The sequence below is a fragment of the Rhamphochromis sp. 'chilingali' genome (assembly GCF_963969265.1).
Source record: "Rhamphochromis sp. 'chilingali' genome assembly, chromosome: 15".
In the NCBI taxonomy this organism is placed as follows: domain Eukaryota; kingdom Metazoa; phylum Chordata; class Actinopteri; order Cichliformes; family Cichlidae; genus Rhamphochromis; species Rhamphochromis sp. 'chilingali'.
Genome location: NC_137942.1, coordinates 7,799,705 through 7,825,227, shown reverse-complemented (window position 1 = coordinate 7,825,227; position 25,523 = coordinate 7,799,705). Strand labels below are relative to the sequence as shown.

General features: G+C 40.0%; 1 protein-coding gene across 5 annotated transcripts; it reads left to right on the top strand.

The window, feature by feature from the left end:
• The first annotated feature begins 8,213 nt into the window (after window positions 1-8,213).
• On the top strand, window positions 8,214-25,216 carry tlk2 (tousled-like kinase 2). 5 transcript variants are annotated; one of them, XM_080904202.1, is made up of 28 exons: window positions 8,214-8,374; window positions 8,902-8,990; window positions 9,534-9,793; window positions 9,914-9,963; window positions 10,068-10,128; window positions 10,218-10,357; window positions 10,466-10,572; window positions 10,978-11,043; window positions 13,928-14,010; window positions 15,494-15,571; window positions 15,697-15,763; window positions 15,845-15,888; window positions 16,083-16,181; window positions 16,728-16,826; window positions 17,042-17,134; window positions 17,333-17,443; window positions 17,598-17,734; window positions 18,172-18,324; window positions 18,436-18,502; window positions 18,604-18,701; window positions 19,686-19,767; window positions 19,993-20,084; window positions 20,205-20,294; window positions 20,382-20,551; window positions 21,066-21,204; window positions 22,823-22,934; window positions 23,662-23,769; window positions 23,918-25,216. In XM_080904202.1, the coding sequence occupies exons 1-28, from the start codon at window positions 8,223-8,225 to the stop codon at window positions 24,089-24,091; spliced, it is 3,021 nt and encodes a 1,006-aa protein (XP_080760328.1). In that variant the 5' UTR covers window positions 8,214-8,222; the 3' UTR covers window positions 24,092-25,216. The 5 variants fall into 5 exon arrangements, with proteins under 5 accessions (XP_080760328.1, XP_080760324.1, XP_080760325.1 ...); XM_080904200.1 differs by lacking the exons at window positions 8,214-8,374; window positions 8,902-8,990; window positions 9,534-9,793; ... (3 more) ...; window positions 10,466-10,572; window positions 10,978-11,043 and adding an exon at window positions 12,154-12,856 and having other exon boundaries at window positions 13,928-14,037; XM_080904201.1 differs by lacking the exons at window positions 8,214-8,374; window positions 8,902-8,990; window positions 9,534-9,793; ... (3 more) ...; window positions 10,466-10,572; window positions 10,978-11,043 and adding an exon at window positions 12,155-12,856.
• The last annotated feature ends 307 nt before the right edge of the window (window positions 25,217-25,523 follow it).

Below are 25,523 nucleotides of genomic sequence, written 5' to 3'. Positions count from 1 at the left end.
ATCTACAGTATGCAGTTCATGCAATATGATATACTTCTCTTCTATCTACATATTGCTGTCATCACTACAAGTATCCAAATTGTTACCCAGTACTGCTTTCAACTGCTTTGCATTCAGCATTTCAATATCCTGGCTTTGTTATGTCCCCAGGCTAGTCCAGGGGTTGGGGACTAACATAAAGTTAAAACAATGAAGGAGGAGTCAAAATGGTATTATTTTAAAAAACAAAAAAAAACAAAGGTTTATGGTCTGCTAGTGTTAAAGTTCTGGTTCAGACTGAGGGTACAAGGGCAACATGACAAACAAAACATCCCTGATACGAAAATAAAAGAAACTTACCTAACTCCAAAGGAAACAAAATATACAACCTATAACCATAACAGGATCACAAAACAAAAGGCAGCTCTCCCCTACAAGCAGTCTGAACATGGAAACACAAAATGCACATACACGTCAAAAGGTAAGCCTGACAAATATGTCAACCACTACATTACAAAATTACTACCCTTACATAAACAATATATTGTTTGAATTTACTGTGTTTTCATATATTAGGAAAACGGGTTAGATACTTTATCCCACTTGTAATTTAATTGTTCACAGCCACATGCAGGTGCAGGTTTATATCTTAACTTCTGGCTTATTTCAAAATTGGTAAACTTTACAATTGGCCTAACATTATATGCAGTTTTAGCTGTTACAAAATGTTGAATGTTTATTATTTGCTTCTATTGTATTATATTTACCTGAATGTAGGATTAGTGAAGCTGTGATGTCACACAGGCGGTAGGATTAATAGTGATCCCTGTATCAACACAGCTAGGCGTGAGTAAAATTTTCTCTACAAACTAGGAGAATAAAAAGCTGTGAAGTAACACCCTGCTGTCTTGCAGAAAATGATTGATGAAAATGAGTTAAAAATGATTCAGTGTTTGCCACAGTAATTACATGCTAATCAAAAGTAACAAGAAATGATTGCATTTGAATTTCAGTACTTGTGTTACATGTTGCTTTCAGAAATAGTGGAATTATGGTACTGTACAAAACTCTTGAGCCACCCCTCATTTCTTTAGATTTTGCTTCCAAGGATCCAGGTTAATTTTTTAAAGCAGTCTTGAGCAATAGTTCTACAAGCCTTCTAAAAGTGTTTCAAAAACTTTCTCAGTTTCTTCTTCAGTCCAATCCTTGTACCTGACCATTTCCATTTCTTTTATGAATCATTAAGCATAGAAATGTACCTAACTCACTCAGGGGATTCAAGATTAGGTTTATTTTGTCACACACAATTATGCAAGTGCAATGAGAAAACCAAATCCCTACACAAAGGGATATTAAAGTCTGACTGTGCATAAATAAGAGGAAAACACAAATAGAGACTGGAAAACAATAAATGTTTTGGTTTGGGGTTTTTTTTATAACTAGTAGGGCAACTATAGTCGAGTGTAGATGAATAGATGTGTAGAGGGTAGGTAGGTAGTGGTCGAGGTGGGCTAAAGTCACCGTCTCATTTAGCAGCCTAATGGCCAGAGGGTAAAAGCTCATTCTCATTCTTAGCCAGCACATGGTACTGTATCACTAATGGAAGCATATGAAATAGTCTTTTGCTGGGGTGGCGAGAATCTCTGGTTCTTTGTGAAATTTCACATTTATTATTTGCTTAGGTTGTATGGATTACCATCCTAAGGGCAAAATGGTGCTATCGGGTGCAGCTCCCCATCCGGGTGGTCATGCCCGCATTCAAACTGATCTCCATGCTGCAAGTGTTTCTGAGCAGTCAGGAGTCTGTAATTGTCTGAGGTAATAGAGGGATTGATGGGCTATCTTTACCAGGGTGTTAATGAAAGAAAATTGTTTTTAGTCAACTGAAAGATTTTCTAGATGAAAATGGAATCTTTGAGGTTTTTCAGTCAGGTTTTAAAACCCTTCACAGCACAGAATCTGCATTACTAAGGGTTTTTAATGACATCCTTCTGGCATGTGATTCTGGTAACCATGTTGTTCTTGTCTTGCTTGACCTAACTGCTGCCTTTGACACAGTAGACCACAATATTTTAATTTCTCGATTACATGATGTAGTGGGTATTGGTGGCACTGCACTCAATTGGTTTAGGTCTTATTTGTCAGATAGAACTTTCTCTGTCAGCCTTCTCGGTTACGAATCGTCTTCTGCTCCTCTGTCATGTGGTGTCCCACAGGGCTCAATTTTAGGGCCACTGCTCTTTTCTCTGTATCTACTGCCTCTGGGTTCTATCCTTAGAAGGCATGGGATCTCATTTCACTGTTATGCCGATGACTGCCAAATTTATTTGACACTAAAACGCAAGGATGCCATCTCCATAAAACCTCTCTTGACATGTCTAGATGACATTAAAGCTTGGTTGGCTCGAAACTTTTTAAATTTTAATAAAAAGAAAACAGAAGTGTTGGTGTTTGGACCCAGTGGTCCCTGTGAGTCCTCCTCTGTTGTTTTAGGATCCCTGGAAGTCTATTTTAAATCTGTTGTTACTGACCTTGGTTTTAAGTTGGACAGTGATTTTAAATTGGACCACCAAATCAGAGCAGTGGTGAAGTCCAGTTTTTATCATTTAAGGCGACTGGCAAGACTAAAATCTTTTCTTTCGAGGCAGCACCTTGAAACAGTGATCCATGCTTTTATTTCTTCCCGCCTGGACTACTGTAACTCACTTTATGTGGGGGTCAGTCAGTCATTGCTCTCACGTCTGCAGCTGGTTCAAAATGCGGCTGCACGACTCCTAACAGGAACTCGAAAAAGAGAGCATATAACCCCCGTGCTGGCCTCTCTGCACTGGCTGCCTGTGTCTTTTAGAGTTAATTTTAAAATTCTTATGTTTGTTTTTAAATGCCTACACAGTCTTGCCCCGCCTTACCTCTCTGAGCTTCTTCATCCCCACATACCCTGTCGGTCTCTCAGGTCAGCTGACCAGCTGCTCCTGGAGGTACCGAGATCCAGGAGGAAGCTCAGAGGGGACAGGGCCTTCTCTATTGTGGCTCCAAAATTATGGAATAATTTGCCCATGCATGTTAGAGAGGCCCCTTCACTGTCCACTTTTAAATCACGTCTTAAAACCCACTTTTATTCCTTGGCTTTTAACCTCAGTGAGACTTAGTTTCTTTTTTTAATGCAGTAGTTATTTAATTAATGATTTCACTCTTCTTTTATTTGTTTTTTATTTATATCTCATGTAATTTTATTTTACAGTTCCAATGTACAGCACTTTGTGTCAGCTGTGGTTGTTTTAAAGTGCTTTATAAATAAAGTTGATGATGATGATGATTAATGTGCTAGGACCATGACAGGGCCTGAGAAATGTAAACACCGAGTTTCTGAAGTTATCCACCCTTTCTACATGGGCACATTTTATGCTTAGAGGGTGAAAGCTTTTCTGCTGTTTTCTAGTGTTGTCCACTACTGGCTCCTTGGTCTTACAGACATTCAGCTGAAGGTTATTCCCTTTATACCAGCTCACTAGGTGGTTGAGCTCATACTGGTAGACAGACTCATCATTATTTGAGATCAAGCCTACTATCGCTGTGTTGTCAGTGTGTTTGACTATGATGTTGGAACCTGAGGTGATCACACAGTCACAGTTGTACGGGTAGTAATTGAGCACCCACCTACATGAACATTGTTTTAACTTGATCAAGCAAGAGTGTTTAATTAGTGTCCCTTGCTTTTGAAGGATAGGTAAGTATTGTAGTTTAACACATAAGGGTCACTGCAGTGTCTAGCCTTGTTTCTACTATCAGATATATGAGTGTGTTATCAAAAATGTTTCTTTATTATTCTGTTTCCTTGCACCATTAGTGTATTGAATTGTTTGAATGGACCTTTTATTCTGGGAAGAAAACGTAGCTCAGTTTCTGATAATATGACACCCCCTGTTGGTTATTTGTTAGATTTGTGATAAATTGTGTGCAGCAACATGAGTGACATTTCTTTTAGCTCTGGAAATCTGCCTATAATCTATACTAAGACCAAGTCCTTTGCACTACCTCCAAGAACTTTGTTCTCCAGTGATCCTTTTCTATTGTGTGCCTTTCTCTTGTTTTGTATACATTTCTCTTGGTTGTATATATGTCTCCTATTTTTTTATTTATTTATTCCTGCTGTCTTACTATTTATATTTTCCACAGTTGGCATGAAGCACCCATAATTTAACATACAGTGGGGCAAAAAAGTATTTAGTCAGCCACCGATTGTGCAAGTTCCCCCACTTAAGATGATGACAGAGGTCAGTAATTTGCACCAGAGGTACACTTCAACTGTGAGAGACAGAATGTGAAAAAAAAATCCATGAATTCACATGGTAGGATTTGTAAAGAATTTATTCGTAAATCAGGGTGGAAAATAAGTATTTGGTCACCTCAAACATGGAAAATCTCTGGCTCTCACAGACCTGTAACGTCTTCTGTAAGACGCTTTTCTGTCCCCCACTCGTTACCTGTATGAATGGCACCTGTTTGAACTCATCATCTGTATAAAAGACACCTGTCCACAGCCTCAAACAGTCAGACTCCAAACTCCGCCATGGCCAAGACCAAAGAGCTTTCGAAGGACACCAGGAAAAGTATTGTAGACCTGCACCAGACTGGGAAGAGTGAATCTACAATAGGCAAGCAGCTTGGTGTGAAAAAAATCAACTGTGGGAGCAATCATCAGAAAATGGAAGACATACAAGACCACTGATAATCTCCCTCGATCTGGGGCTCCATGCAAGATCTCATCCCGTGGGGTCAAAATGATCATGAGAACGGTGAGCAAAGATCCCAGAACCACACGGGGGGACCTGGTGAATGACCTGCAGAGAGCTGGGACCAAAGTAACAAAGGTCACCATCAGTAACACACTACAACGGCAGGGAATCAAATCCCGCAGTGCCAGACGTGTTCCGCTGCTGAAGCCAGTGCATGTCCAGGCCCGTCTGAAGTTTGCCAGAGAGCACATGGATGATACAGCAGAGGATTGGGAGAATGTCATGTGGTCAGATGAAACCAAAGTAGAACTTTTTGGTATAAACTCAACTCGTCGTGTTTGGAGGAAGAAGAATACTGAGTTGCATCCCAAGAACACCATACGTACTGTGAAGCATGGGGGTGGAAACATCATGCTATGGGGCTGTTTTTCTGCCAAGGGGACAGGACGACTGATCCGTGTTAAGGACAGAATGAATGGGGCCATGTATCGTGAGATTTTGAGCCAAAACCTCCTTCCATCAGTGAGAACTTTGAAGATGAAACGAGGCTGGGTCTTCCAACATGACAATGATCCAAAACACACCGCCCGGGCAACAAAGGAGTGGCTCCGTAAGAAGCATTTGAAAGTCCTGGAGTGGCCTAGCCAGTCTCCAGACCTCAACCCCATAGAAAATCTGTGGCGGGAGTTGAAAGTCCGTGTTGCTCGGCGACAGCCCCAAAACATCACTGCTCTCGAGAAGATCTGCATGGAGGAATGGGCCAAAATACCAGCTACTGTGTGTGCAAACCTGGTAAAGACCTATAGTAAACGTTTGACCTCTGTTATTGCCAACAAAGGTTATGTTACAAAGTATTGAGTTGTATTTTTGTTATTGACCAAATACTTATTTTCCACCCTGATTTACGAATAAATTATTTGCAAATCCTACCATGTGGATTCATGGATTTTTTTTTTCACATTCTGTCTCTCACAGTTGAAGTGTACCTCTGGTGCAAATTACTGACCTCTGTCATCATTTTAAGTGGGGGAACTTGCACAATCGGTGGCTGACTAAATACTTTTTTGCCCCACTGTATATAATTACAATAAAGGGCTGTTGTATTCTGTTCTTTTCAATTCTATTCTATTCTAAATGGATGTAAGAAAGTGTTCACACTTAAGGCACAAAGTAGTAGGCTGATTCTGAGATGAGATAGGTAAAGGCTAAACTGGCTAGCAAGGTAACTTCAGTACAAATCTCAACAACAAAGATGAAGATGTCTTTGACATATAGTGAAAAATGCCATGTTTTCCCATTGCCTTGATAATATTAGTCTTTTAGAACCAGTTTAGTTGAAAATCAAACTTCATAAAGGGTGATGCTAAGGTAAGACTTTTATGTGAAGGCTGTCTGGTGCTTTTTTTAAAGAGATGCAAACAAATGGAACCTTCCTTCTTTTCAGTGAGCCACAAAGGCCCGTCCTAAAGCATAATGTGCTTTATTCCTCTTTTTGAATCTAACTGGAATTATGATTTACAAAAAGAACATCATGTTATTACGTTATCATCATTTTTGCAACCAAAGGTGTTGTCTCCTGCTTAGATAACAGGTTTAAGGCACTTCTATAATGGCGGCACTTTTCAGACTCGGATGTAACATCCTTTTCATTATAACAGTCTATAAGTAGTTCTATTCAGAGCAGTTGAAAGTCAGACTGAACAGATGAGTGGGCATGATGCAGCTGAACTTCAAGAAGTATTCTGCTGTATATAACTACTCAGCAGTTTAAAACTTCAGCTTTTGGCTCACACCTCAACTTTGGGCATGTGTAACTTTTGAACATTTGAACATTATATATATAAAAGAAAAAAAAACATTTTAAACGAATATTCATATATGGGCCCAAACAATGCCATATAAAAGAATGACATACTACTGGTTTATTGGAAATTTTGATTTACATAAGAGTTGTTTAATGTATATTATCTCAGGGCAAAAGGTGTCATACCTCACAGAACGCCCACAGTATGTGAGGACACAGGGCTGTGTCTCTGATACGCTGGTCTGCAGTACAGGGGCCCCACAGGGAACAGTGCTGGCACCGTTCCTCTTCACCCTCTACACTGCAGACTTCTCCATCAACTCCCCACGCTGCCACCTACAGAAGTTCTCTGACAACTCTGCCATAGTCGGCCTCATCACAGGTGAGGACGACTCAGAGTACAGACAGTGGACTCTGGACTTTGTGGACTGGTGCCAGTAGAACCACCTGCTGATCAACACTGGGAGAACCAAGGAGTTGGTGGTGGACTTCCGGAGATGCAGACCCACCACATTGACACCGGTGAACATCCAGGGAGTGGACATTGAGATAGTGGACTCGTATAGGTACCTGGGTGTTCACCTGAATAATAAACTGGACTGGAGCCACAACACTGATGCTCTGTACAGGAAGGGTCAGAGCAGACTCTACCTGCTGAGGCGACTGAGGTCATTTGGAGTCCAGGGAGCGCTTCTAAAGACCTTCTATGACTCTGTGGTGGCATCCGTTATTTTTTACAGTGTGGTATGTTGGAGCAACAGTTTATTGACAGCTGAGAGGAAGAGGCTGGATAAACTCATTAGGAAGGCCAGCTCTGTTCTGGGATGCACCCTGGACTCAGTGCAGGTGGTGGGAGACAGAAGGACTCTGGCCAAAATAACATCTCTGATGGACAGAGTCTCCCACCCCATGCATGTAAATGTTGCTGAACTGCAGAGCTCCTTCAGTGGCAGACTGCTGCATCCTCGATGCATGAAGGAGCGTTTCCGCAGGTCCTTCCTCCCTGCAGCTGTCAGGCTGTACAATCAGAACTGCTCCCAACAAACATAGATGTCTACATCAGTGCTGCAACAACTTCTACTGTTATAACTGCACATTACTTTTTCTCAGCTTATATATACACTAACTTATTGTAAGTTACATGTCTACTTTTTAATGCACAGGTACAATACACAATCTGCACTTTTCTAATTATTCTAAATATTCTTAACTATTTAAACATCTTTCAGTATCCTGCTCTGTTTGCACACTATCTGTACGCTAATTTTAACAACTGTACTGTACTCTGCTCTGGTAACTATTGTCCATGATGTAAAAATGTAAAAATTTTCTACACGATCAGACAAGAGTATTTTTAAAGACGGGTTTTAGTAAGTTTTTCTAAATTAACCTCCCGAAAATCTTCCTAACATATGTTTCCCTCTAGTGTATGAACACCTGTAAGTGCTACCAGAAAAATAACAAAGTGAAACGTGAAAAAATAGTGTAAAGAATTAAAACTAGCCTCTTTTCTTTTTTAAAATACACCGTAAATCTCCCGATAGTTTTACTATCCGAGCTTGAAATATGTATCATTATTGTTATTTTATTTTATTTGTTAAATACAGCTGTTAGGGCTTTTCACATTAGTTGTAATATTTCCTCTCGCCTTTGAATGCATCATAATTAAACGTCCGCCCCTTCTTCTGCACGTCAGTTCCAACATGGCGGCGCCCCACGCTGTGGACGGGGTGGAGGGAGGCAGCGGCGAAACCGGGTTGACGCTGTCGGATTCATCTACCTGTGATGTGAAGAGACCTCAGTTCGGGACACGTTTCCTTACAGACCCACGACAGGTCTTCCAGCATAACGCATGGTCGGTATCTTTTAAAAGAACTCCCCCCAATGGAGCAGACATATGTTCCTGTGCATCTCTGTCAAGGCTGCTCACTCGGACACTGTTATGACTTGCCATAGATTGTGTGTAATTCTGCGAGCCGTTATTTTTTTAACATTGACATTAATTTAATGTTAACATAACATTATGTTAACACTTAAAATAACATTAACTGAATATGGATTTCTCCTACAATGTAATCACGGGACATGGGTTGAACTGGTTGCTGAATAACATTCATAAAATTATTGCCAAGTATTTCTCTGCACCTGATTGGTCAGCCTTTCATATCTAAATACGGAGTTATTTAAAACATCTTTAACATGTAGCAAAGATTTGTGTAAAAATGTTCAGGCTACATGTCAAAGTACTTTGCAGATTTTATTACACCTGCTTACAACCCATCACCAATCTGAGTGAAAGTGTCATATCTTTAAGTATTTCAGGACTGAGAGTGTTTTTGTGTGCCACGTTGCTTTGGGATAATTGGGGTTTCTCACCATCAGGGACAATGTGGAGTGGACCGATGAACAAGAAGCAACCGCTAAGAAGAAAGTCTTAGAAAACAGTCAGCCGCTACCTCCAGAGAAACAAGGTTGCATCATTGCAGTTATACACATAAACCGCACAGTGTGACTGACAGTAAAGACCAGTAAGAGATGTATAGCTTATTAATCAGGAGGACAGCCATCCCCAATGTTGCATCCACTTTCCTTTCATTTTTTGTTTCTTGTGAAAGCGACCAGATCTCTGTTGCTGCTGTTAGCACAAAAAGATTGTTGCTGACATTAATTTGTAACCACTTTTTTCACCTTCAGCTTAACTTTACAGGTTATGAGATATTATAGTTTGTTTTTGTTTTTTTATTTTGCTTTTAAATAGACTTACAAGAATTTCAGGCAAACTTTTATTCACCTTGTCATTATGAAGTATTATGTGTAGAATTTTGAGGCAAAAATTAAAGGCTGTAACATAACAAAATGTGAAACAGATGAAATGTTATGAATACTTAGTGGATACACTGTATATATAGTCTTATTAAGTACTTTAAAGTGTTTTGTGGTGATTTGTAAGCAAGGCAACATAATGCTCCATTACTTAAACACTTGCTTTACTTTGCTTTGCTTTACCTTTGCAGAGGAATACGACAGCCGGGCCAATGAGTACTGGAACGGCTTTTACACAATCCACGAGAATCGTTTCTTCAAAGACCGTCACTGGCTCTTCACAGAGTTCCCAGAGTTGGCCCCACAGTGCAGCCTGAACCATGAATCGCACCCTGGTGCAGTAGAAAGTCAGCAGAACAGTCAGGATGGAGAGCAAAGCGGGGAACATGCAGCTTTGTCTCACACTGATGGTGACTTTCCTGGCTCGTCTGCCACCTATCGCATACTGGAGGTGAGACAGCATAACGAAAGCAAGTTAGCTAAACTTAGCTAAATTTTCAGTTAAAGGTTTTAAGAGGATTTGTTGTCATGAAACAGTTTTACTGTTTTATTTATATAAAACTCTGTACAGGTTGGATGTGGTGTGGGAAATACAGTTTTTCCAATACTAAAGACCAACAAGTAAGTGCTGGCAAAACATTTCAATCTATGTTTAAAAAGCACACATCTTATTTATTCTCTTGTAGTATAATGTGCACCATAAAACAATAATTTGCCCTTTGCAGTGATCCAGGACTCTTTGTTTACTGCTGTGACTTCTCCAGCACTGCTGTGGAATTAGTCAAGGTGAGATAATGATGATGGGATCATGAAAGGATGATCATTTCTCAGGTTGTAATCTAGCTAATAAATTAAAACTGTCCTCTTGTCATCAGAGTAATCCAGAGTACGACCCAGGGCGTTGTTATGCCTTTGTTCACGACTTGAGCGATGTAGAAGCCAATTACCCCATCCCTGATGGAACCCTTGATGTTATAGTGCTAATCTTTGTTCTATCAGCTCTGCATCCCAAGAAGTATGAACTTCTTTTTTTTTTCCCTCTTCCCTTTTGTCTTTCCTTTGGTTTCACTCGGTGGAAGTAATTAAATTGTCACTGCTTCTTATACTTTCACCCTAACTTCAGGATGCAAGCATCCATCAGTAGACTAGCACGCCTCCTGAAGCCCGGTGGAGTGATGCTGCTCAGGGACTATGGACGCTACGATATGGCACAGCTCCGCTTCAAGAAAGGTTAGTTCTGCAAGACACTGGGTTCAAAATTTTCCACAGTTTGGTCTTTAAAATTTTTTTTTACCTGCTGTAACATGCTTTTTTTTTTTTTTTTTTTTTTTTATTAGGTAATTCCAAATCTGTAAAACCCATGATAGTGAATTAGAAAAGCGGTTACGAAAATGAGTGAGAGATGGTCTTAAATATGTTTAAAATGCATTAAGAACTGCTTAAAATGCAAAAAGTAACAGTAAATCCAGCTGTGCAAGAAGTTCGAATTTGAGGTTTGAAAGGGCGATATATTAATGGATGTAATATTATTATGTAATATTACCATGTTCTGGCTTATTATTTACATGACAATGATATGTTATTTTCTACAAGTTGCTGGAAAATAATGTGCTTGTGGTTTGGTTTTTTTTTTAGGAAGGTGTCTCGCCGAAAACTTTTATGTCCGAGGCGATGGAACGCAAGTATATTTTTTTACTCAAGGTACAAAAAAGGTCTTAATAAAGATTTATTGGGGTTTATTTTTGTAGAGTTGCTTTCTGATGGTGTATCCAAAAAATATTTCTGTGCTCATTTTAGATGAGCTCCATGAGCTGTTCACTCAGGCTAAGCTGGAGAAAGTGCAGAACCTTGTGGACAGAAGGCTACAGGTGAACAGAGGGAAGCAACTCACCATGTACAGGGTGTGGATTCAGTGCAAGTACCGCCAGGCTCCAGTTTAGCCACCTGGGTGTGAAAGTGGGGAGAACCCACCTGACTTGACTGTCAACTACAGCCAGAATTTAGGAAGTGAAGAGAAGGTGGTGCTTGCTTTTTCCAGTGGGTGTATGGAGTGGACATGAAAAGCTTTGTGATGAAGGGAATGCAACAGAATATTTACATACTGTAAAGGTTTTACACTATCCCAGCTGCTAAACTGCAGATGGACACTTTTTTTATGCGTAAGTTTCCTGATGGTGCAGCAGTCCTAGCTGCAATAGTCATGTCTTGTCACTTTCTTATGGAAGCCTGTTTCAGCCACTGGAAAGAAAAAAAAATTACCAGGCAGAGCTAAGTCTAAATTTCAAGTTATCTCGAAGTTTTAAGTTGGGTTGCTGAAAATTTCAATTTACTAACTAGATCTCTTAAAAATATCACCTTTAATAAGTCAAAAATTTCGAAGTACTAAATCAAAACTTTGACTTGAGAAAGACAAAAACATTTTTTTCAGTGATTGTTCAGTTCAATTATTTAAGAAAGTGCTGGTTACCTGTATGTTTCTCTTCTGACATATTGTTCCTGATGTTTTGAAATAAACTGAATGATTTTTAAGATTTTCCCTTTTGTACATGCAAAATAAAAATAAATTTTAAAAAATGAAGTTTATTTTTAATTTAGTATTTAAAATACCTTGAAAATTTCAAGGTTGTGCTTTTTTCCGATGCTACTTTGCTTTCCATCTCACGTTTAGTGGTTGACTGGCTGGTTAGGAAAAAAGACAACAAATCAGTTAGCAATTGGTTATATTAAGTCCGTAAAGCATGTGGGTGTGAACATGATGGGAACTTTCTGATAAGTGATCCTTTTAGTAACTGTGGGTGGGCGCTGGTAAATTGTATTGTGTACAGAGGCATTTGCCATTGGTCCAGACAAGAGATTTGGAGCAGGCGTGGACTGGATGAAGGTGAAAATACTTGACCAATCTCACGAGAAAATATGAGATTTTACTGATTATTGTTTACATTGCAAAAAACATGAGAACCGAACCGAATCGATCCGGATTCAGCTGAAACGCCTGCAACAGCACAACTTCCGAAATAGATTGGTTTCTTCCCTGAAGCGAGGAAGGTGACTGGAGACGAACTTTGTTTTGGTCGAGCTGACACCCAGGACCCTAAATTCATCACATCACCGGGGGAGATAAAGATAGGGGGTAACTAACGCTAGCTTAAAGACATCATTTATACCTGGTGAAAAACGCAGGACCTCGAGGGTCGCCATTGTGTGGAACGAGATAACCCGACCGATGCACGGTATGGTCCTCGGAGAGAGGGATGTGATGGGGATCCCCGCCTAACTGGTATAGAAAGGCGGGTTTGGGATACCCGGAGTTGTCGAGGCCTCCGAGGGAATCCTCCGTCGTCAACCCTGAGCTACGCAGCGCGCTCCCGTGTCTTGATCGTTGCAATAAGCACGCGAGGGACGCGGCTGTGGATGCGGCCTAGCCTGGGAGGGTCTGCCGAGAACAGGGGGAAACAACAGAGACAGTTTCGGGGTTAACAGGCCCTTCAGAGGACCGTGAAAATATTAAATTACAGTAAGTATTTCGGTTGGTTATCGAACAAAATGACATATCTGGGCATGCCTCTCGCTAAATGGAGACTTCGTGGCACGAGCACCTGGCAAAACAGAACAGAGAAGATGCTTCTTTTTTGAGTTAGCCCGTTGGATACCTAACGCTAGCCATGTAATATGTTCGCAAAACCCCTTACTGTTTCGGGGTTCAATTTACTATTTATTTGCTTAAGCAGCCATTTGATCGAGCAGGAATAATCAACGTTTGTCTGTTCTGGGAGCATTAATTGTTTGTCAAAATCCAATCTTTATGTTACTAGCTAACGTTAACTGTTAGCTGCTGTATTGCAATGCTACGCTAAGTGATGTCCAACATCGGTAGACTTGTAGCTCATTTAGCTCATTTTTCAGTCTTGGCTGATTACTTCGCGGGTTATTCACAGGGGATCTTTTAGATCAATATGTTGTCATTATAACGTTGAGCCAGCCAAACCTGTAATGAGTAGAATTAAGGGCTGTTTGACATGGATTGACATGGACACCACAGGTTGCACTTTTTATTTCAATCCATGCAATTCATAGATAACTGACTTGGAACACAGTATTGGGCGTGTAACGTTAACCTTTACACAAGCTAGCAAGCTGGACCCTTATTGTCTATTGTGGCCATTGCTGTGAGTGTACTTGGCAGCCCCTCCATTAGTGACCTTTCATAACTCCATCGCCATGTAACTTAGGCCTATAATGCCAGGGCGTTATCACATGATGCTATAATTTCCAAGCAATCACTACACACATCTGGCCCACGTCTTTAATGCCTATTAAGTGTCTGTTATTAGCTATATGTTGGGCTAGATTTTGCAATATATTATTGAGTAACAAAGTTTTATGGCCGGTACTTGCTGAACACATGATGTATAACATTGTTGTCAAGCTTATTGATGACTCAGAACAGGAATTTTCCACATCCATATAGTTAAAAACAGCCATGAGTCATCACAAAAGATGGCTTTTGAAACAGTGAACCCTCACTCCCACTTGAATATTCCACACTCTTCAACACCTTCCTTAATCTGTGCTCTTGTCTCTGCAGCCATGATGGAAGAACTGCATAGCTTGGACCCCCGACGGCAGGAGCTGCTGGAGGCTCGCTTCACAGGGGTCGGTGTGGCAAAGGTTTGTGTTACAGCAGATGTCACAAAGGTGAAGCATCGGAAGTCTAGTCAGAGAGCTTATTAGAATTACAGATTTTCTTAATTAAACATTTTTGTGAATCTCTTCCCTTTCTTTGTCTAACTCAGCCTCAGTATCATTCTGCTGTTTGGCCTGGACAAGCTTGGCCCCACTCCTTTTCTTTGTCTGTCTCTGGAGAAGGTTGAGCTGTGTCTGTGTTTTTTGGCTGGTGTGATATGGCATCTCTCCCTGGCTCATGATGTAGCGGCTGTATATGCAAGTGGTGATGCCTGCCAAAAAGGCCACAGACGGGACAGGGGTGGTAGAGGGAGGAGGAGTGAAAGCAGAAGAGGAATGCAGAAATGGTTCTTGACCAGGTGTAAGTGAAGGCAGCATTTAGCCTCACACCCCTTTCTTGCTACATAGATGGAGCTGTCTTTGTGGAAGGTGATCTTGGAACAGTTAGGGAGTGAGAGTCAGTGCCAGGAGTGGGCCCTGTGCCAGCCATAGGCAGAGCAGAGCCCAGAGCATGGCATGGCTGCTGCCGCAGAGAAGATGGCGGCTCTTGCTAAGGCATCATGCCACAACCACCCTGTATGACAAGACAAGCAATGTGTGTGTGCGTGGGGGTTTAGAAAGTGAGGGACAAGTAATTCTACAAATCGCTCTGAAGAAATATGGGTTGGTGGTCTAAAAGCCTTCAATCTTACATAGAAGTTTTGAGTTTTTTCTTTGACCTTGGAAAGCCTCGTGGCACTGCTACTGTATTTGTTATCACTGACTTGGCATGAAAATTGTTGTCCTTTGCAGACAAAGATGTAGAGCACCTTTTGATAATGGAGCATAGGGGGGTTAGAATCTGTTGAAAAGTGCCCCCTTTTTTTGTAAAACAACCAAGATATGAATTTGGAGGGGGTTAAAAAGAAACCATCATTCGTAAATGATGTGAGGCATCTTTTCAATGTCTTTCTCTGGAGAGGGGCACTAGTTAAGACTATAGTGAACAGGAGAAAAATAGATGACATTATCTAAAGGTGACGGAGAGACAGAGGAATACATCCCCAGCAGCATGCCTAATGTTCAGCCATTTTAGGAGGGTTCAGTGAGAGAGCTCTAGTGTGCTCTGAATGACTAAGTATCTCTCCCTGATTGGACAGTGCCTCCTGAATTTTGATGTGAATCACTTGATTGACAGGCATCACCTAGGGAACCAGCATTAGAACCGATGCAAGTCTACATTCTGTGGGAAGTTAATGGTGATGGTATTTAGCCAAGCCTCCGCATCCTTTCCCTCAGTTTGTCACCCATTTTACTCTCTTTTCAAACTCGTTCTCTCTCGCTCTTGCTCTCTCTCTTTCTCTCACACACGGGCATGCATTTTGAGGATGAAATTTTATTTCTACATGTCTCTTGCACCTTTTAAGCATATGTGTGGTTATTTGCTCTCTGTAAATTCTCTCATGTATTTTTACCTGATTTTTAATAGGGCTCAGGTCAGAATCAAAATGAGTCATCCAATCAGAGTCTATGCAGTGTGGGCTCTCTCAGTGACAAAGAGCTAGAGGTTAGTCTCAACCCTTACAGCATTATTTTTTGTTGTTGTTTATGTTTTTGTTTTTTTAATGCCAACCCCATCTCTGGGTGTTACATTGTAATGCATTTGGCTGATGCATGCGACTTTCCTCACAGACTCCTGAGAAAAAGGCAAATGACCAGAGAGTGAGGAAACGCAAAGCAGACCACTTTGACAGCCAAGGTAGGATTGTCTCTGAGTTCTTTTTATCATGTATCCCACATTTCCTCAGCTTTTTCTGAACTCCTCGATTCTCTGTTCCAGCCAAAGCAGGAGCAAGAGGACATAAAATTAGTGATTATTTTGAGGTGAGTGGCAGAAAATGTTCTCCCTTTTTTTGTGCTGGGAACAGCTAAGCTCACATCCCCTGGAATGCTTCAGTGTGGGGGATATAATATTTCACATATCTTCTAACACCTTCTTATAGCCACCTTGGTCTTTTCCATTGAACTGCTTTTTTCTTTTTCTTCTTCCATTCGTTCTTCCTTTACCTGTCTATCAGTTTGCGGGAGGTAGCGGTCCTGGTACCAGCCCTGCCAGGGGAATTCCACCAGTGGTCCGCTCTTCCCCACAGCACTCTCTGTCCAACCCCCCTGTCATGGTGAGCATGTTTGCTCTATGGTCTTTCTTGTGCTTTTCTTTACTCTTATTTATTTATTTATTTATTTATTTTTCAAATCTCAGCTCTTTCCATTGTCTCTTTCACTTGTCTTATTAAGAAGATGTGAAGAATCAAATGTGGTCTATAAATGCCCCTGTACAGAAACTGTGTTTAGTGCAGTACAATTCAGTTAGCAGTTAAAACCAAGGAAAAAAAAGTATTGAATGAGAAATGGCTTATTTAGTACCGTTTGTCAAACATAAAGACAGCTATTAATGTTATAATCAAAAAGAGTTTAGATAAACCTGTTGCACATTTGCTACTTTTGTAAACCAGAGGCCGTGCATCTCTCCAAGTAAAATGAATTGTTTAATACACCTGAGCTTCTTTTTGTCATCCAAAACTTTAGACTTGCCTATTTTATCTCATATGCTTCTCGTTTACTCTCAGATTGCGGTTTCCATAAATGTTCTTGTTCCAGATTGCTATCATGTTTTATCACAACTATTGTGATGAAGGCGACTGATGAGTGTTTCTATCTTCCAGGTGCAGCAAGGAAGCCCGTCATCCGTCAGCTCCAACACAGAACACTCCTCTTGTTCACTGAAGCCTCCTTCTCTTCACGTGCTCCACAAAGCCACACAGGTACTGGACACGCTCTTCCAGCTGGTTGTTTGTCTGGTTTAACTCTTATTTGAGTTGTAAGTTGGTAAATAGTCAGCATATGTACCAACAAGTCACAAGCAGTCATTATAAGATGGAAGATATTGTTAGATGAAACTACTTGTTGCACTGCATTTCACTGTGATGTAGACTGAGCCAGCATTAACCGACACTTTTGTGCTCAATGTACCCTTTAGTCTGACCTTACTATAGAGAAACTAACAGCAATGGAGAACAACAAGAACTCTGACCTGGAGAAGAAGGAGGGCCGCATAGACGATTTGTTGCGGGTACTAATCTCATTACACTTCACCCCTGCTACTCTGCTTGCAATTTTCATTAGTTTTGAGAATATCATGTTTTCTGTCTTGGTTTTTTTTCACTCAAGGCATGTTAGAGTTGACATTTCTGCTTTTATAAACAAGTATTCTTTTTGTTCATTCTTCATATATGAACGTTTTTGTGCTTTATTATATGTTCTCTTCCAGGCCAACTGTGATCTGAGGAGGCAAATTGATGAACAACAGAGAATGCTAGAGCGATACAAGGAACGTTTAAATAAGTGTGTGACCATGTCCAAGAAGCTTCTGATTGAAAAGGTATGTTTATGCATTGATGTAATTTTAAACTATTAGTTTCCAAAGTGAATAAGTCATTAAATTAATGAGCTACTTGAACAAATCCTGAAATACGGCACTTCACAATAAATATTCCAGCTTTAATGCCTGCCTTTCTTCCCTCCCCTTATTTCAGTCTAAACAAGAGAAGATGGCATGTCGGGATAAAAGTATGCAGGATAGGCTTCGACTGGGTCATTTCACCACAGTGAGACACGGTGCATCTTTTACTGAGCAGTGGACAGATGGATATGCTTTCCAAAATCTTATCAAGTGAGGCTCTTCATGTTTAATGCATTAAGTATTTGTGCTAGTTTAAATGTCAAAATCCAACTGTAAAAATTATTTTCTTTGTTTTTCCAGCATTTGTAGCAAGCAGAATCATAGTTTGAATGCTTTGTTGTGTCAAACACATTTGCTTTCCTAACAGGAGCACCTTATACTCTCTGTAGGCTCCCATTGTTAATCTTTTTGTATTATATATTTATTTTAGTTTATTTTATTATTCATATTATTCTCTGTGTGGGGATTATGCTGGAGCGGCTAGGGGATGAAGGACAGGTTGGTGAACGATGGGAGAAGAAAGCAGAGGAATAGAAAAAGAAAATGGACAGAAAGAAAGAAAACTCAAATGATACACAGCACATGAAAGACAAAACAATGGGAGGTGCACGGTCCATTTTTCCTGCTAATGTATTGTCTATTTCCAGACAACAGGAAAGAATCAACTCCCAGCGAGAGGAGATTGAAAGGCAGAGGAAGCTGCTAGCCAAACGCAAGCCACCCTCCATGGCTCAGACTCCACCACCAAGCCTTGAGCAAAACAAACGCAAAAGCAAGGCCAATGGAGCAGAAAGTGAAGCGTATGATGCTTTTGTTAATTTCTTTTCTCTTTTATACCAGATATCATCCCTCTGTATATTTATTTGGAGCTGCCTTTTTTATTTTTTCTTCTTTTTTTTTTGGTCTTGCAGGTTATCACAGGCAGAGTACCATGAGCAGGAGGAAATCTTTAAACTAAGATTAGGCCATCTGAAGAAGGTAATCCTCCATGTTTTTGATGCCAGTTGCTCATTATGAACTTTTTCGTTAGTTGTTTTGTTTTGTTGCACAGCTTCTGACATTTATATTTTGTTTTGCAGGAAGAGGCTGAGATCCAAGCAGAGCTAGAGAGATTGGAGCGAGTGCGAAATCTTCACATACGCGAGCTGAAAAGGATCCATAATGAAGATAATTCCCAGTAAGATTTCTTAGTCCCATTTCAGACATGGAGTACAGTCAAGCTCTGAAATTTTCTGGGGGTATGTTCCTAGAGTACCTGTGAATTTAATAAAAATAAAAGGCCTATAAGTGCCTATTTTTTATTGTCGTTCAAAGGGCCATAAAAATTTGTGGAGGATATTTGCCATTTCTGCAAAATTGCAGAATGTCTACGAATGCTTATTAGTTAGGTTCTAAGGAAAAATTCACGAATGACTGAGGCCATGAACTCTGAACTGTGATTTTGCAGGGGTACAATGTACACAGCATTGCTGTTAAAGTGACACCTTAGTCATTCTTAGATAAGGTGTCTTTAATTTTAATGTGTTCATACATTCCAAATCCATTTGATTAATTCCTGAACTTCACCTGTGATAATATATGCAGTTTTTTCCCTTTGTTCTCTTACTAAAAATGAATAGAGCAAAATTTGTTTATTGTGCATACAGACACAGAGTGAGTGAAGTAAGGAATCCTTGTTTTGGAGAACCAAGCTGTCTAAAAATAAAATGTTTTATGATGACCAAAATTGTAAATCTAATCTGATTATACATTGGGATTGACAGCACGGTAAGATGGACTGTTATAACTTAAAATAAGTAATGATAGTTAGATGGTTTAAAATGCTGTGTTCAAATAATTGATTAGGGTTGTACCCATTTCAGACTTCACTTCCTGAATTTTGTTTTTTTACTTATATTGGTGTCTAATCGTTTGAAAGCCTATTTGTCAGTGTAACTGGCTTCACTCCAAGTTCTATGTTAAAACGGATAACAAGTTTCTGGCTCCAGGTCAGTAATGTTGCTTTGTTACCAAATTGTTTAGTTGGGGTAAAATGCCCTCAGTGTTGGATAGTTCTTTTATTTTCTTCATCTTTCTCCTCCACCAAAATAATCTGGGGTGTCCTTCTGCTCCTAATACTTTTTTTTTATTTTTTATTTTTTATAAACTCCGTTCTGTGCAGATTCAAAGATCACCCTACGCTAAATGACCGATACCTGCTACTCCATTTACTTGGACGGGGAGGTTTCAGTGAAGTTTACAAGGTGAGTGAGTAATGAGGAAAGAGACTGATCAGTCTTTCTTTCTTTTCTTGCATTTTCATATATATATATTTTTTGTCCGTGTTTTGCTGCCTTTACAGCATTTTCAAGTAAACGATTACTTGAAACGAAAACGAAATATTAATAAACAGGACTTAAATCTGAAGTTCTGCTTTACCTAATGAAGCAATGGCTGCTACAGATGCTTACTGATTCACTTTTTTCCAGGCCTTTGACCTAACAGAGCAAAGGTACGTTGCGGTCAAAATTCACCAGTTAAACAAGAACTGGAGGGATGAGAAGAAGGAAAATTATCACAAGTGAGTGCTTTGCCATTTTGAGGCAATACTTTGGTATATTTAACACAGCTTTGACTGATCTTCTGTGCCATTGTAAAGTCACTTCATTTTAACTTCATTGCATAAATCCTTTATTTTCAGACATGCTTGCAGAGAATATAGAATCCATAAAGAGCTGGACCACCCACGAATAGTTAAACTTTATGACTACTTTTCACTTGACACTGACTCGTAAGTCATTGCTTTTAAAACAAATACTTGAAACTTGCACCACATTCTGCCAAGGTGCTTAAACACTTCTTCTTTGTTTTGAAACAGGTTCTGCACAGTCCTGGAATACTGTGAGGGTAATGACTTGGACTTCTACCTGAAGCAGCACAAGTTAATGTCAGAGAAAGAGGGCCGCTCCATCATCATGCAGATCGTTAATGCCCTCAAGTACCTCAATGAGATCAGACCGCCCATTATCCACTACGACCTTAAACCCGGTAAGTCTTCATTTTTGCTTTTGCATTGTTAGAGCTTGGCACATTTCTTCTTTATGTTCAATAAATAGTAATACCATCAGTAAAATTAACTACTTGCCTTCCTGCTGCAGCAGTTTTTAAACTGCCTAATAGAGTGCACCGCACTGGTTATTAACAAGGAGCAAACCCTCATTCATTCATAACCAAGTAACTTTCTTTTTCTTTTTTTTTTTAATACCTTAATCAGAAAAAAAAACCCATCTAAGATTAGCAATGTGTTTTACAAGAGTGTTGTGGGTTGACTTAGGTGTCATTAACCTGGCATGTTTTTTGATGTTGGAAGAAACTGGAGGTTCTAGAGAGAGCCTGTGCAAGCACAAGGAGAAACATGAAAACTCCAGAGAAAGACCCTGCCTGGGTTTGAACTTTTTGTGGAATAGAAGTGCTAAACATAGATCCACTGTGCTAGCTACCATCTTATTTTATATTGGATATTTTCTTTCGTGCCTGTGAATCTTTTCCCCTCTCTTTTCAGGTAACATTCTGTTAGTGAACGGCACTGCTTGCGGGGAGATCAAGATCACAGACTTTGGCCTGTCAAAGATCATGGATGATGACAGCTACAACTCGGTGGATGGGATGGAGCTGACTTCACAGGGAGCAGGGACGTACTGGTAATATTTGCGCTGAAAGATAACGGTGTTTAGAAAAGTCAGAAACGAATGTACATGAGTGGGAAACAAGTCTTATCGAGCCTGCTGTTAATTGTTAAAGCTTGTATAAAAATTAGCCAATGAATTTCTGCAGATAAGTAGGAGAGAAATTTTCACACAACAGCTATCCGGTCTTTAAATGATGACGTGATGAATACTGCTCTGTATCTTGTTCTATTTAATTTCAACAAGCCCCTAAAAACAGTCAGTGATCACTGTCGGCTTCTCTCGCTTTTTATTACTGCTAATCATTTTAAAGCTACGTTTTTAAACCCTTACGATGTAACTACAGCTCAGCCCATGCAGCAGTATATTGACTAACCTCGTATTGTGGATGGATTATCTCAGTTGTTCTCCTGACTGAAATTTGGCCCATTTACAGCATCCTGCCATCCGAGTGCATTTGCCACTAACCATTGGGAACCCTCACATTAACGTTTATCGAGTGGAAAAAAGTCCTTGTTCGTTAGCGTTCGCCCTCCAGCCTCACTGTTTATATTATGCTAACATAGCTGTGTCGCTAGCGATCACGTAGCACATCATTATATACCAGCTAGTCCAACTTCAGTAACCCTACAAACGTCACTGCTGTTTACTTTCCTGTCTTCATTTATGTTGGAGGTGATAGCAGAGCTGTACGTGTTATTTTTTTCAGAAATCTCTCAGTCAGAACATGGTATATTATATTTAGATGGAAGCTAGCGAGCTAACTTCCTGCTAACTTCTAACTCTGTTAAATTTCATAAATTTTGTTTTCATGGATGCCTGGATGTTAAATTTAACTGTTACACCCGGTAAAGCAGCAACGCTGATCATTTTATTACAGATGAAAGAATTTAGACAGTTTTTCAACTCTTAGTAATGCTGCAGTGATCATTTGACTTGGTGACCTGCAGCGGAGTTTGGGCCCAGACATGGCTAATGACGTCAGACTTAAAGACTGGATTGGTAAAGAGAAACCATAGAGTGTTTCTGGTAGGTGGGACGTTGCTAAAATATGACACAGCTGCACAATGAAAGCTGAGCAGGCTTATAGTCAATGGAGACGGGAATTTTGTCAGATTGTCCAGCACACTGTCTGGATTGTCTGAAGGGAATGAAATTGCAAAGGAGTGAAATTAAGGGGCACTTGCAGTCACTTATGTTGAATAACTGCATTTCTTCTTAATATTGGCAGGGTAGAAATATTCAGTGTTTGTGTCATTGTAGTTGAACGGTCGAGGAATAATACCATAACAATGGAGAAAAATGGAGAGAAAACATAATCAGGATAATGCATGTAAAACAAAAAACTGAAGTGAGGTTGTGGCTAAAAAGCATTTAAAGCAGTCCTCTACTGGTAGTAGTTGTAATGTTTTTGTGGTTTTTGTTAATGGCTGTTTCTGCAGTTCTGGTTTGTGTATAAGTGCATATGTAAAGGTCATCTTGCAATTTAACTCTGATTGCCTGGTTTTTATTTAGAGTGCAATGTTTATTTAAATAATTGCTATGCTATTGAATGCACCTTGAAAGTCCAGACAGTATAATTGGGCTTGCTGAAATTCATGAATATTAACATAGCTCCCGTCTTCTTTTTTAGGTACCTTCCCCCAGAGTGCTTCGTTGTTGGCAAGGAACCACCCAAAATCTCCAATAAAGTTGACGTGTGGTCTGTGGGAGTCATTTTCTACCAGTGTTTGTATGGCCGCAAGGTAGGAAACTCGCGCTGAATAAACATTTTAATAAGACAGCTGAGCTGCAGTTGGGATAATTTTAGATTTTTTTTTTCCACATTTATTTTTAGAGAAAAGAAACTTAGTGTAACTGCACTGTATAACAGCGCATGTGCATTATTTATATTCAGTTTTTGTAGATCAACTTGGTATTGTTGGTTTGGTTTTTTTTGTTTTGTTTGCATCATCCATTTAATATCCCAGAAATATTGGTGTTATTCCCTTCTATGTTTATATTTATGCCTCTTTGTTTATCTATTTGTATCTCTAGTTCTACACTTCATTTTATTTGCTTTGTTGTCTGTTGTATGTGTGCTGCTATGACAACTCAATTTCCCTCTGGGATTAATAAAGTTTAGCTGATTCTTATCACATTTAACACATTCTAAATGGCACGTAGAGACTGACCTGGCTCAGGCAGAAGCAGTGTTTGTGCATGCCTAAAGTTTTATTTCATTAAAGCTAACATACTGTCCAACAACAACACAAAAAATATCAGCACAAACATTTACACTTGTAACTTTCAAATATATCTGTAGGCCATTCTTTTTAAAAGGTAAACTGCACATTTGGTAGTTTCTCATCCTTATTCCTCAAATTAACCCCTTAGAAATATATTGCAAATGCCTCCCAAATTGTTTTCACTCTCCTGTGTCAAAAAAAGCCTTTTGTTTTGTTTTGTTTTAACTGCTTTTTGCTTTTGCAGCCTTTTGGCCACAATCAGTCCCAGCAGGACATTTTACAGGAAAACACCATCCTGAAGGCGACAGAAGTTCAGTTTCCCCCTAAACCTGTAGTCACACCTGAAGCTAAGGTATTGCACTCATGATTTTTGGCTTTGCATTTTCAAATACTTCAACTGTAATGCTTTTTTTTTTTTTTTTTTTTTTCTTCTCTCCTTAAAATCTCTGCAGTCAAGTGCACGTACTGTCCTTACACCCTGTTTTTTGTTCACTTTCCAGGCCTTTATAAGGCGCTGTCTAGTCTACCGTAAGGAGGACCGCATTGATGTGCACCAGCTGGCCAGTGACCCCTTCCTTATGCCCCACATCCGCAAGTCAGTGGCCTCGTCGGGCACCTCAGGCATGGCAATGGCTTCCACATCCAGCTCCTCCAACAGCAGCGCCTCAAACTGAGCCCACGCCCCTTAACTGACTAGTGAACTGAATTCATTTAAAAGGGTGGGGTGGGGCGGGAGCGACGCTATACTGTGTCACCCCCCTCCTAACAGCATCCCACCTTGCCATGAAATGCCCAAGGGGAAACTGGTCAGATGGCAGCAAGGGGTGGGTGAGAAGTCATGGATGGTTTGGGGAGACAACATGTCACCCTTCATCCTTCTCATATCCATCTACCCCAGCCCACCTGTCCTGCTTTCTCAAAAGGGTGACATGACATCGTTCTAGGGGTCAAAGCCCTGGATGACTCACATAGCAAGGGGCGAGTTTTTGCAGCGTGTTGGTGAAAAATGGGGTTCAATGTTCCGGAGCTTTCTTTTCTGCTTTAGGGAAAAAAAAGAGAAAATAAAATGAAGTATAGAACTGCTTCAGCTTGGCCAGATGGAAAGGACTGTGGAAGACCTCATACCTATACACACTCACAGATACATCCATGCATGAGCCATTCTGGTCCAAGGTAGTCTGAATTCCGCTAGCTCAAATATTTTTGTTTTCATTTCCCTGAACTTAACTGAGGGAACCAGTCGGGGGGCTGTTATTGTATTGAACCCTAAATATCTGTGGCACTATGTCATTCAACCTGCTGTTCTGGGAACCCTTGCCTCGAATAAATTCCAGACCTGAATAGTCTGTGACGAGGAGGGACAGAGTTGACAGTCTCATGTACCCCCTCCCTCGCATATCCTCGTCAAACTCCTGTGACCAAAGCGTATAACTTCCAGATGGTGGCAGTGTTTCACCTCTGTTTTTATAATGAATGGTTTTAGAGTTGTGCTACTTGATATGGGGTGGAAGCTGTTGAGAGGAGATCCCTTTTAACATTTTTTTTTTTTTTTACTTCTCAATTTAAACCAGTTTAATGGGGAAAACTGTTGTTTTTCAAGTTGCCTTTAATTAGAACTGTTAATGTTTTGTTTGCCCCCTTCCCCACTCCCCCACCATAAACACACATATTTATTTAGGTATGTTTGAATTTATTTTTGGACAATAAAATGCAAGGGACTGGTTTACTTTATAGTACTGTTGGGGGAGATTGGGCCTTAGCAGAAAGTTGCATAAAACATTAAATACTATTGGTTAAAATGTGTCTGTTGTTCTTGTTTTCTGTGTGTGTGATGGGGTTACCATTGCATCTTTCTTTCGATCTTCATTTTAAATGCAGGTGTATTCATGAGCATATGTATCTTTTTAATTATTTGTCCCTTCGATGTTCCTTTAGAATCGATTTAATTGACTATGAAATTTGCATTCAGCCCCATTTGGCTGCAGATGGGTTGAGTCACTATTTCCAGTCATTATGCAAATGTTCTGTTTATAAAGTTAGGGAAACCTGCAGTCATAAAGTATTTTTTCCCACTGAAAATGCTACGTCCAGATGAACAGAATCAAC